This window comes from Ziziphus jujuba, chromosome 1 (assembly GCF_031755915.1).
Source record: "Ziziphus jujuba cultivar Dongzao chromosome 1, ASM3175591v1".
NCBI classification, from domain to species: Eukaryota; Viridiplantae; Streptophyta; class Magnoliopsida; order Rosales; family Rhamnaceae; genus Ziziphus; species Ziziphus jujuba.
The window spans coordinates 16,895,460-16,907,074 of record NC_083379.1 but is presented as its reverse complement, the minus strand read 5'-3'; the positions used below and the strand labels follow the sequence as shown (position 1 = coordinate 16,907,074).

At 32.6% G+C, this 11,615-nt stretch overlaps 3 protein-coding genes across 4 annotated transcripts; 1 reads left to right on the top strand and 2 right to left on the bottom strand.

The window, feature by feature from the left end:
* The first annotated feature begins 843 nt into the window (after positions 1 to 843).
* On the top strand, positions 844 to 4,477 carry LOC107419413 (probable UDP-3-O-acylglucosamine N-acyltransferase 2, mitochondrial). Of its 2 annotated transcripts, XM_016028172.4 has the most exons (10): positions 844 to 1,020; positions 1,344 to 1,551; positions 2,255 to 2,331; positions 2,802 to 2,851; positions 3,215 to 3,279; positions 3,365 to 3,416; positions 3,494 to 3,564; positions 3,742 to 3,808; positions 4,000 to 4,071; positions 4,217 to 4,477. In XM_016028172.4, exons 1-10 carry the CDS (start codon positions 864 to 866, stop codon positions 4,265 to 4,267), a joined length of 870 nt encoding a protein of 289 aa, XP_015883658.1. In that variant the 5' UTR covers positions 844 to 863; the 3' UTR covers positions 4,268 to 4,477. The 2 variants fall into 2 exon arrangements, with proteins under 2 accessions (XP_015883658.1, XP_024928692.1); XM_025072924.3 differs by lacking the exon at positions 3,742 to 3,808.
* An 842-nt stretch (positions 4,478 to 5,319) lies between these two features.
* Positions 5,320 to 5,889, bottom strand: LOC107419403 (NDR1/HIN1-like protein 3). The gene has a single exon (XM_016028163.4). It carries the CDS (start codon positions 5,887 to 5,889, stop codon positions 5,320 to 5,322), a length of 570 nt encoding a protein of 189 aa, XP_015883649.3.
* A 2,122-nt stretch (positions 5,890 to 8,011) lies between these two features.
* Positions 8,012 to 9,330, bottom strand: LOC107419999 (NDR1/HIN1-like protein 26). Its single transcript, XM_016028857.4, has one exon. The coding sequence runs from the start codon at positions 9,177 to 9,179 to the stop codon at positions 8,328 to 8,330; it is 852 nt and encodes a 283-aa protein (XP_015884343.3). The 5' UTR covers positions 9,180 to 9,330; the 3' UTR covers positions 8,012 to 8,327.
* Between the last annotated feature and the right edge of the window lie 2,285 nt (positions 9,331 to 11,615).

Below are 11,615 nucleotides of genomic sequence, written 5' to 3'. Positions count from 1 at the left end.
CAGTGCACCGCAGGTATCGGACCGTGCGGGGCAAATTGCCATCCCTAATTATAATCTCAGTCTTCAAAAATAATTTGGTGTAACCTATTTTTGAGAGTTAAACTTGTTTACATTTTAAAATATTAATTTTCACCATATTGATCGCTTTTCTTATACAAATAATTTTTAAGGTTAATAACACTTTTAGCCCAACATATCACACAGTTTATGTTTTATCCCTCAAACTTAAAATAAAAATTTTTTAAAAAAAAAACTCACATTATCTTATAAAACTACTATTTTCTTATCAGATTAGTCAAATCTTGCAATTTTTAACTAATAAATTTGACAAAATTAACCATAAAAAGTAGAAAAACATGAAATAAAATAAAAACAATTTAATAAATACAATTACATTGTAGAAAAATGTATATTTTGACTAAATTGATAAATTCATTCTATTTAATACCCTTATAGTTTCAGTAGAGTAATCAATTATCTTGGGGGGACAATATAAGATATTTTGTATTTAACCCAAAAAAAAAAAAAAAATTGTAGTTTAGAGGCCAAAATTAAAACCATGCGTGCATGGTTGAGGAAGACAAAATAACGAAAAAAAAAAAAAAGACGTAATAAATTATTAACCCAAACTTTGTGTAAACATTTAAAATTATTGGAAAAGTGAAAAACCAAATATCTAGTTTTAAGTTGGAGTTGCTGTGGACTAATTGGGCTGGACTCAAGCGCGGAAATTAAATTTTGGTCCAGCTGTGTCACCCAAAGGCTAGCGCTGTGTGTTGGGCCCAAATCCAGCTTCTTGCGCAAATGGACAACTCTCGGCACTTTCGCTCTAAATTTCTCAGAACTATCTTTTTTTCCGTGTTATGGCACCGAGTGTTGGAAGGTTAGTAACTGCATTTGGCTCGGCCACTGGAATCGCCAACTTCATCTTCAACAAAGCATGTCTGCAAGGCCTTCCAGCATTGTCTCTGTTGCGTTCTGTTGCTACTCATACTTTCTCCATCAGTCCTGAAGCACCCGGTAAGTCCCTATAAAGTTGCTTGCTTCAGTACGTTAATGTGAACACTTAAAATTTTGTACTGCCCAAGTGTTTGTGAAAATGTCTCTTAGGAAATCCATTCGCCTTGCTGGTGCCCCCTCGTATCTTGGGCAAACCCAGATGGCATTTTTGTTTATTCCGTTCTGGGTTTTGGCCTTACTGGTCTCTGTTGGATTTGTCATGGGCAAATTTAATTTTTGGTGTCTCTTTTTAGCATGAATTGTTCAAGTTATTGTTCATTTTTGGATTTGAGTGCAAGCAGAAATTAACTAGTACTTGCACATGCAATGAATTTCAAGATTAGAAGATGGTGCTGGAACAAATCACAACGAGTTTCAGAGATGGGATAATGGAGGAGGGACTTTCCACAAGTCAGCCTGCATTGATCCAACTGCTGTTGTAGAGATTGGTGCTATAGTTCATCCAAAGTCTTTCGTGGGTGCCTATGCTCATATTGGATCAGGAGCTGTTATTGGACCTTCTGTTAGCATTGGTCAAGCGACAAAGATAGGGTACAATACCATCTGATCATTAATTTTTATAGTAGCCACCGATGCTAATTTTGCACTCCTTTTCACTTATGTCTTCATGCAGTTGACTGATTTACCTATAATTTTCTTCATAGTATTCTACAAATATAGACTATGGCCATTGACCTGGGTATGGCATGATTGCTATGAATTACTTTTAGTTGCATTTATCTTCTTTACATTATCACTTTATTTTCTTTTATGAAACTCATTTTCTTTACAAAATATCCAAAAAAGGATATATATATATATATATATTTATGTATGTATGTATGTATGTATGTATGTATGTAGCAAATTTGACTGATGATGCAAAATGGTCTTTGAATACAGTAGTCTGGTTAACCCTTGTTTGATATCCCATGTTTTGACATGCATAGGTGTCTAGATATTAAATTGGTGTCTGTTTATTCTGCTTAAAGAATATCATCAATTTAGTTAATTTGTTATTGTGCAATGGGACTGTTCAATGACTGCATTGATGAACTGGTAGCTTGTATTTTGAAATTTTGTTAGCAACTTGCTAATCAGCCATGCTGTTTCTGCTATATAGGGTTGCATGCATTCTTACAAGTCTGCTGTCTGTACAAAGCATATTCAGGCATATAAACCGCTTAGCTTATGCTTGAAATTTCATTTTCCATTGTAGTCATCTGTTTATGATGGAACTTTTGTATTTTTCTAGGTATAATGTTACACTCTGCAGTTGTACTGTAGGTGATTTGTGTGTGATACACAATGGAGTTTGCATTGGTCAAGATGGTAAGACAGAAACTTACAAGCTTGGTTCATCTGATGCAAATTGATAAAATTGTCTTCTGTTTAGATCTAATCTTGATATATGGTTTACTAACTTAATTGTCCTTGTGCATCTTGCCAGAATCGACTTAAATGAACTAATTTATGATTTAATGCATAGCATTGTCGATCAGAAGACAATTAATACGTAGTTTATGGAGCCAAACCCTAAAATGTTTTCCTTTTTCTTTCAAAAGGTTTAATGTTTTCTTGCTAGAGCCTAAAAAACTTCCTGTTTTGAAACTAAGTTCCTCTATATCTGGCAGCACTCTTTGCTTGTAGAAGTCTACGTTATGTGGTTAAACATTATTTACTTTACTTTTTAACTTACACTTAACATTAGTTACTATACTTTTTAACTTACACTTACCTTCCTTTTACTGCTACTGTTTTTCTCCTGTTCTGACACCAGCGGTCCTACTGTTTGCTGGTAGGGTTTGGGTTTATGGTGGATGAGCATGGAACTATGTTAAAGAAACCTCAGGTTAGTGATTACTTTCATATTGAATTGACATAAGCTTTGTTTTGTTGTCTACTTATTTCTTTTCTTTTCTTTATCTTAGGGCATCCGTCACTTTCTTCACTAATACATCAATTTTTTTTTTTTCATGATGCCTGTATCTACAATTGCACATTTATCTAGCTCTCTCAAGTGAATGTCTATAAATGTATGTAATGAATGTATATATGTAATGGATTTTAATGTTCCATTCTAGCTTTTTCTTATGAGCATCTACCAAGAGTCATAATAAGCATATTAGATTTGTTGTTGAGCTTTTTATTAGCAAGTGAAGTCTTATTAGAATTCTTTCTCTCCTCTATGACCTGCTGTCCCCACTTCCGGAAGATGCTGAATGCTCAGATAGGGAACCATGTGGAGATTGGTGCAAATACTTGCATTGACAGGGGCAGGTAAATGTGCTGTTTTAGCAACAATGATGCTGGATTAATATATCCACTGGAGAAATATTAATTGGAATGCATATTCATAATGCAGTTGGAGAGATACAGTTATAGGGGATCATTCAAAGATTGATAATTTAGTTCAGGTTGGCATTTTCTTTCCTGCAATATAGGGTTTGCCTATTCTAATATTTGTTGGTTGTTAACCTGCTTGCCTTTGCAGATTGGTCATAATGTAGTCATTGGGAAGTGTTGCATGCTTTGTGGGCAAGTTGGGATTGCAGGATCAGTGACGTAAGTGATCTTCTAATGTTATTAAGCCTTTTTTTTTTTTTTTCCGCATTCCTCCCCCCCCCCCCCCAACAACAAAAAAAAACGTACTGCCTTGTCATCCATGTTTTGCTAAATGAATTGGGTCCTGCTTTGAAAGATGTCAAGAGTTACACTTTTGTCCTGTTTTTGCCCATGTAGGATAGGAGACTATGTAACTATGGGGGGAAGGGTAGCGGTTCGTGATCATGTTTCTATTGTATCAAAGGTGGATTACAAGAACTCTATCTAGTTGTTGCTGACACTTATGTAAAATGCAATCTCACTGTGGAAGTTCAATGTTCTTGAACAGTCAAGGATATCAGTTTCTATTTCTTAAGAGACTTTTAAGTCTTCTGTCCTTGAATTTATAAGCAGCATAATGGGACAGTAAGATATCTGGTTGCCTTGATCTTTTAGGTCCGTCTTGCGGCTAATAGCTGTGTCACCAAGGATATCAAAGAACCTGGGGATTATGGTGGTTTCCCAGCTGTAAGTACTAATTATGCTTTTCTAATTTAAGAAAAAAAGGAAAAGAATATACACTTCATACTAGCGTAATCAAACTTTGATGCAGGGTGGGAATTTGGGCTTCGTATGAAATTTGATTGCATATAATTTAAGCTTTGTTTTTCAGGTACCAATTCATGAGTGGCGAAGACAAATTGCAAAGAGTAGGAATCTTTAGAATAATTAGTAACCAAATCAAGTTCTGGTGGGTATTAAGGCTTGCTCTATTGTTACGTTCTTCTCAGACATTGAGTGCAATTAGCAAAAAAGAGAACAAGCTGAGAGATATCATGTACACTTAAGCAGACCAAATTTAATTTATGAAGTCTGTCTCTTATAAATCATTCTGAATTATTTTCTTCAAGTGATTTGCTGGTTGGAAAATACAGTTTTTTTCTTTTTTATGTACTAAATTTCAAATGTTTGCTCAATCTATGTTGTGTAATGGTGATTACTAAAACGTTCTGGATGAATTGAGACCAAAATGTGATCCTAGAATGGGAAGCAACAACTGAAAACAATCATGTCTCTCTGCATTGAGTGTAATAAAAATACTATTACAACGCGTCCTAATATTCTCTTTTCCTAATTCATGTTGGTTGTTGGAGGAATTTGAGGTTCAAAGACAACCAAATTAAGACCAAAACTTGGCAGACCCCCCAAAGCACCGCATGTTTGCTTTAAAGAAACAATTTCTTCTGCATGGGAACAAATAGTATCAGTTTCCTTACTGCACAATTAATTATAAATCATACTGTGAGCTTGTTATTCAAAACATTTTGTATGGAATTTTGGATGACGAAGATGGTATATTGGTATAAGGAGAACTACTTGCGAAATATGTTCACAGTAATTATATAAAATTGATATAACCAGGACCAAATGGAAAGTGTGATAAAGTTTGGAGGGATTAAGATGAGGTTTGCTCATAACTTTTTATCGGAAATCATGAGCTTGCGCATCATGGTAATCGGATATTAAAACAAGGTATATTCTTTTCTTCTACATTCTATTTCGCTTTAATTTGCTTGATGAACAATAAGCTTTTTCTCTATTGTCCCAAAAACCAGAAAAAAGCTTTCACTCAAAGTTAGCACAGGAAAGCACGGTGAGAAACAAGATATATATATATATATATTTGGAAGAAACTATTTATCGATGACAATAAGAAACGAAGATATATATCCTTTCAAGCTGGATTCTAATGAAAGTGACACCTCTCTATCCATGTCAAATGCGTTGATGGTGAAGCGTTATGTTCATCATCTTTCCCGCTATTATATTTCTATAGGAAAAAATAGGAACACGTGCTGCAACATTCATTGGATGATGCTTTGTCTTCCATCCAAATATCTCATACCGAACTACTGTCTTCAATCCGACCCTCAATTCAGTAGTCCCACCTCCTGCAACCCATTTGAGAAACTTTTGGTCAGCTTTCACTGCAACTTTGCATGGAGTAGTCCACTTGAAGCCTTGGTAGAAACCCGGTACATGCTGCTCGTTTCCAACTGTAGAACCGTTATGATTTAGGGTCATGTGAATATAATCAAAATAAACACCGATTCTGTTATTCGGGTTTGAGATTTCGATGTTGAAGATCAAAGAGTTGTTTCTGATGAAGCTAGTTTGGTTTAGTAATGAAAAATTCCCACGAACGTCGGTGATTGTGTAAATGGGACTATTTGGAGTTATACTCAGCAGTATTATTGCAGCCAACGCTCCCCACAAAATCAGAACTTGCAGAAACCAAAAATAGATAGGAGTTAGAGATTCGGAGTTTTTACACATCCCAGACATATTTATGAGAAAATGTTATTGCTGAGGACTTCTTTTTGATGAAAGATTATTGCTGATGACTTGGTTGACCTTGCTTCGTGCGTAGAATATATACATATATAAAGATGAATTGAAAAGGAAGTTGATTATGTAATAGATTCAAGAGTTTGTAAAGCAAGTCATTCTATGGGTGTTCCTAAAGGAAGCGAAAAGGTTAGTGCTGCAGAGACTTTTTACATCGTATAAAAAGTAAATAACACAAAACTAGATTATATACTTACGAGTTAAGACTGCGAAATGAGCTATGACAACTTGGTAAATTAATTTAATATATTCATCTTTCCAGAGAAATTAAGATGACCCGATTCTTAAAATTTCGTCATACTCGTTCTTTTTGTACGTTGTCTTTGCTGGAAAGTTAACAAATTTTGTATATTGCTTAACAATTAGGTTTCAAGCGTTCTTTTGTGTTGCTTTTTAATGTATATGTATTTTCTCAGTTAGCAACAATATTAGGATAGTTAGTATTTATTTCATGTTTGCTATTCAATTCTGCAGTTCTATTAATGCGTTAAACACTTCCAAAATATTAAACTTTTTGGGGAAAAAAAAAAAAAAACTATTTTTTACCATTTTAATCAGTACACCTTTTACAATCTTGAATTTTTAAGAAAAAGCATTTTTATTGTATACAACATTTCTTTCTAGGTTTAGTTTCATATATTAATATATTATTATAACATGATAGACATTTATATTAATTTGGATGATTATCGATATCCTATTACATATGAAATATCTATACCAATTATAGCAAAGCTATATATATATATATATACACACACACACACACACATACACATACACACACACACACAGACGTTTGAAATTCATCTATTCTAAATATTATTTTTTCACATACACACAAAAAGAACACTTTCTTAACATACTTGTTTGTGCCACTATACATATATTCACATTTTGGTTCTTTAATATATAAGATGTTCCTTTCAATCCTAGCTAAAAGGAAGAAGGAAACGGAACACATAATAGAAATGAAATGGAAAACACATATAAAAAAATAAAACAAAAGGAGTAAAAGATTAAATGGCATTAATTCTTCCAGTTTTTCCTTGTGAAAGTCTCAATGAGTCTCTCAGCTTTTAAGGATGCATATGCTTTAAATATTTGTTACGAGTGCCAAACTTTTGAAGTACCAGCAAAGGACACCATTATCGTTTGAAAAATAAAAATAAATAAATAACTATACAACGTTCCACACACACACACAGAGAAAAAAAAAATTTAAAAATTTATTAATTAAAGAATAAAAAAAAAAAAAAAACAACTTATAAAACTCTTACTCATATATTTATGAATAATTTTTTTATTTATGATAGACAATATAATTACACTTAAAAAAAAAAAAACTATGTAACCGAAATTTTTTTTTTTTTTTAATCATATGAAACCGAAAACTTTTTGCTCACATGATTTTTAGTTATTATGATTTTTATCTTTTCCTATACTTCTGCCTTTGCAGCATAAGTGCTATTCATAGCCATAAATCATAAATATATAAATTAAAGTGGCCCCTCCAAAGTGCTATCTATTATTTCATAAACAAGAAAAAAAAAAAGAATAATTGAATTTTAGTATCTTTTATATTTTGATTAGATTGAAAATTGCATCGTTAAATTTAAAATATTCCACATCAAACTTTTAAATTAAAAAAAAAATTGATTTATTTAATATTACTTCAATTTTCAAATTGATTAAAAAAAATGTAAAAATTGAAAAAAAAATTATTAATTTTCTTATTAATCGGTTAATCAATTTTTTTTCTCATTTTCTTTGTAAACTGAAAAAACCAATCAGTTTTAAATTTGAAAGTTAAATGTACAAATTGGCCTAAATATAAAATATTAAAGTATAATTAACCAAAAAAATGCTAACTATTATCAATTAATCCCTTCTAAGGATATAATAAATATATTTATTTAATTATATATTAATATCAAACACGTATGTGTCACAAAAGATAGATGGTTAAGTATTGTTAGTCCCAGAAAAAATAAATCAATTTACGAAATTACAACGAATTATATAAATCGATCAACCTGTAATAAAGTGCAATAATTTCTTTTAACTTTTTTTTTTTGGGGTTATTATCATTCAACCTTTATAATTTCAATAAAAAGTATTTACATTCAAAAGAAAAAAAGTAATCATAATCTACAAAAGTAAAATATTTCTAAACTTTATCAACAGAAGTTAAAATTTAATGGGACGGCACTGATACCACAAATCGAATCGTTGTCAGCACCAAATTCGAAAATACAACAAATGAAGCAAATCACCCCGTCGAAGTTGCACAGCAAGTTTAGGCCCAATAACAAAATAAAAATAATAAAAATAAAAGAAAAAGAAAAAGAAGTAAAAACATATGGTGGTCCAGGTCAGGCGAAATAGACAGGGCATCTCTTATCTTTAGAAGCGGGCAAGATCGAGCCGTCCGAGCCCACACTCACTTCACAGTTGGCATGCATCCGGTGGCCCTTACTCGTCCACGTGGATATCTTAAATCTGATCCTGGACGTCATTTCAAGACGAAATACCACCGTTCCATGTGCTCGATCATTCTGGAACTCCATCCAACGCTCGCTACTCACAGTTAGAGTGGCCCCACTAAACACACCTTCAACCAAGGTTGTGTTCTTCGGATCCTGATAAAACGGGTACAGCAGCCCCGGAAGCGACCCGATCTGTTGGTCCCGGTAATAAACCGCCCCGTCCATGGCATCATAGTATATCCCAATATCGTGGTTCGAGTTCCGGGCCGAGGCATTAAACGAAATCTGAGCGTTCGCAAACCCAGTATCTTGGCTCAAACCCGGAACCGAAAATTCATGAATATGAAATCTTGGGCGGTGTGGACGCAGGCTAAGCCACAGTATAAAAGTAATCAAACCAATAATAAAAAGAAGTCCCAAGAAAATGGTGCATACGATCTTGGAGACCTGGGTGGTGAGGCTGTCCCTGACCCGGTGGGCATAGTAGCCGGCCGTGTGGTGGCGCTTAATGGGTCCGGGATCCGTGGGACTTTTTATGGGTATTCGGGTGGAGGACTTGAACATTTTTTTTTTTTTTTTTTTTCTGACAGAGAAGGATGCGAGAGGGTTTTGGATGTGATTTTGAAAATTGGAGTCTGTTGCGGTGTTTATGTAGTGAGGATGGTAGCCGAGAAGAGAAGGTAAGCAGAAGAATTTTAGGTGTTCTGCATGGAAAGTAAAGAATAAGGATATTTGCATGTTGTATCAATTGGTTCATGTACGCAATATGATGCTCTACATCATACGTGCACGTCAAACCGGTTCTCATTTTATGTCATATTTGATTTAATTACTGCATATAATATGCACATATTTTTTAGTACTTGGTACCTTAATTAAGTACTATTTGCTTTTGATCCTTGGAGGTATATAATAAAATAAATAATATTCTTGTGAACTTTTTCGCCTTTGGTACTCACAAGAATAGGGTAAAAAGGTTTTCCTATAGGCTGGAAAGTGAAACTTGTACAATTAGTTAGATGAATATTCCAAGGAAAGCTTAGTTATGTACGTATTTTGCAGCCATGATTTTCCAATATGTTTGATTGTGCACTTGTTTATTTTATTTGTCGCTATTTTCTATTAATTTGCCGGTTTTCGTCAGTTTTTCACTAATTTCCATTTTTTTTTTCCAATCTTTCATTGATTTACCGATCAGAAATTGTGCATTTAGCAGAAATAAATAAATAAATAAATAAAGGCGTCATATGATGATAATGCGATCGAAGGAAATTGCTTTCTAATCGAAAGAAATATTTCATTCCATAGGAAAATCATGCTAGTTCAAAAAAATGAATGCTAGTAGTGACTAAAATAATGGATTAATTTAAATAAATGATAAGCAAAACCAAAGTAATTAAAAGAAGCAAATACAGACAAGGATATATATGGAATTGGAAATACAAGGGTTTTGCTTATCGGTTAGTTTGTATTCATCATTTCAGGCATTTGTCTATAATGTATGTATTTGAATCTATATGTAAGTTTCTATAAATGTATAGATATCTAAAGGGCCTTAACCAATATTGGACAGAATGTAATACCCTAATTTGATAAAACGCTCTAAATTTAAATTTTTGATAAAATTTGAGCAGATTTGATCGAAGGTTAACATTAACATAGAGGATTTTTGGGTAAATAAGATTTATGGTTTCCTTCTTATTTTTAGTTACTAAAAATTTGAACAGATAAAAATTCATTTGATAAAAAACCATTAACAACAAAAATTTTCTATTTCTTGAACTTAATCAATGAATTTATTGAAAAACCACCATCAAGTTTAAATTTTAAAGAGCTTTCTTTACTTCCCCAGACTGACTGGGTTACATAGTTGATTTTTGGCATGGCTAAAGTTTCATTTTGATCATGGCATCATTATGAAGTACGCATCATTACGATTTCATAGGCTAGTATCATGTCAAAATTAGAGCTGAGATCAAAAAATTATGGATAGATCATGGTAAGGTCTAGACTCATCAAGCAAGGTCACGGTTGATTTTTTATTCTATGCTGTCGTATAGTGCTCGTCAAAATGAGTTTGTAGATTAGCCGCATACTTAATTTAGATTTACAGTTGAAAAATTATAGATAAATAAATTTTTACTTATTTTTCTAGAACTAAGTTTACTGAGTAATTTAAAAAAAAAATGTAAAGGAATGTTTGAAAAATATCTCTAACAAGTGCCACATGTCATAAATTGATAGGTGCCACATGTCACAATCTGATAAGGTCATGTGTTGATTTCTTTTTCTTTTTCTTTTTCTTTTTCCTTTCTTCTCCCCCCTCTGTCTCAAATTTGGTCGAAATTGACTGTGTTCCGGCCACCTGACTCCGACATGTATTGGCAAATATCTTAGCCTTCGGACAAGTATCGTAACTTTCTAACAGGATACTCAAACTCTTAAAAGGTTATATTGTTACTATAATTGCTGTTATTACCATTATTATTATTGTTTCTATGATCTTCTACTTGTATTTATAGATTGATATATTCATAAGAAGTTATAATAACATATAATTGTGATAAGTGGGTTGTGTAAGTAGACATGAATTGTAAAGATATTTATATTTTATTAAATTATTTCGTACATCTATATCCTGTACTATAGTTATTGAAGTTTTGCAAATTTATGAAAATCCCTTGTAGTATGGTAAAATGAATAAGATGGTGTACTATTGGAGTGCGTTACTTGTGTAGAAAATTTTGGAGCATATCAAGGGAAATGCTATCAGATTTTCTGTAAAAAAATCTAGTAAAGTTTTCACAATCGAGGTTCGTTTAGAATTCCAATAAAAATTTTTGAGTGAGCCTGACACTTCTATATTATAACTGAGATAAAAGATTTCTATTGGAAGTCAACTATCTTTTAATTAAATGAAAAGAAAGTTTATTCAAATTCTTAATATTACAATAGTAAATCCCAATCAATTCAATAACACTTGCAGTAAAAGCCCCAAAAAGCCTTAAATTCCATACATTGCTAACAATATATCCATATTGTGACTCATTTAACAAAGTTGTTTCAAAATGAAACCAACGTCAGGATCTCTACTTAATCCCTTTATCCATATTTGTCTAATATAAGAAGAATAGGTTGATGATCAAAGAGAGTAGAAACCAAATGCTTTAAACA

Excerpts from the sequence above, each read along its gene's own strand:
- LOC107419413 (XM_025072924.3), top strand. The coding sequence starts at position 864 with ATGGCACCGAGTGTTGGAAGGTTAGTAACTGCATTTGGCTCGGCCACT. Across the intron at positions 1,021-1,343 it reads CATCAGTCCTGAAGCACCCG|AAGATGGTGCTGGAACAAAT; the intron begins GTAAGTCCCTAT and ends TTTCAAGATTAG. Across the intron at positions 2,852-3,214 it reads CTATGTTAAAGAAACCTCAG|ATGCTGAATGCTCAGATAGG; the intron begins GTTAGTGATTAC and ends CACTTCCGGAAG.
- LOC107419403 (XM_016028163.4), bottom strand. The coding sequence starts at position 5,889 with ATGTCTGGGATGTGTAAAAACTCCGAATCTCTAACTCCTATCTATTTT.
- LOC107419999 (XM_016028857.4), bottom strand. The coding sequence starts at position 9,179 with ATGCAAATATCCTTATTCTTTACTTTCCATGCAGAACACCTAAAATTC.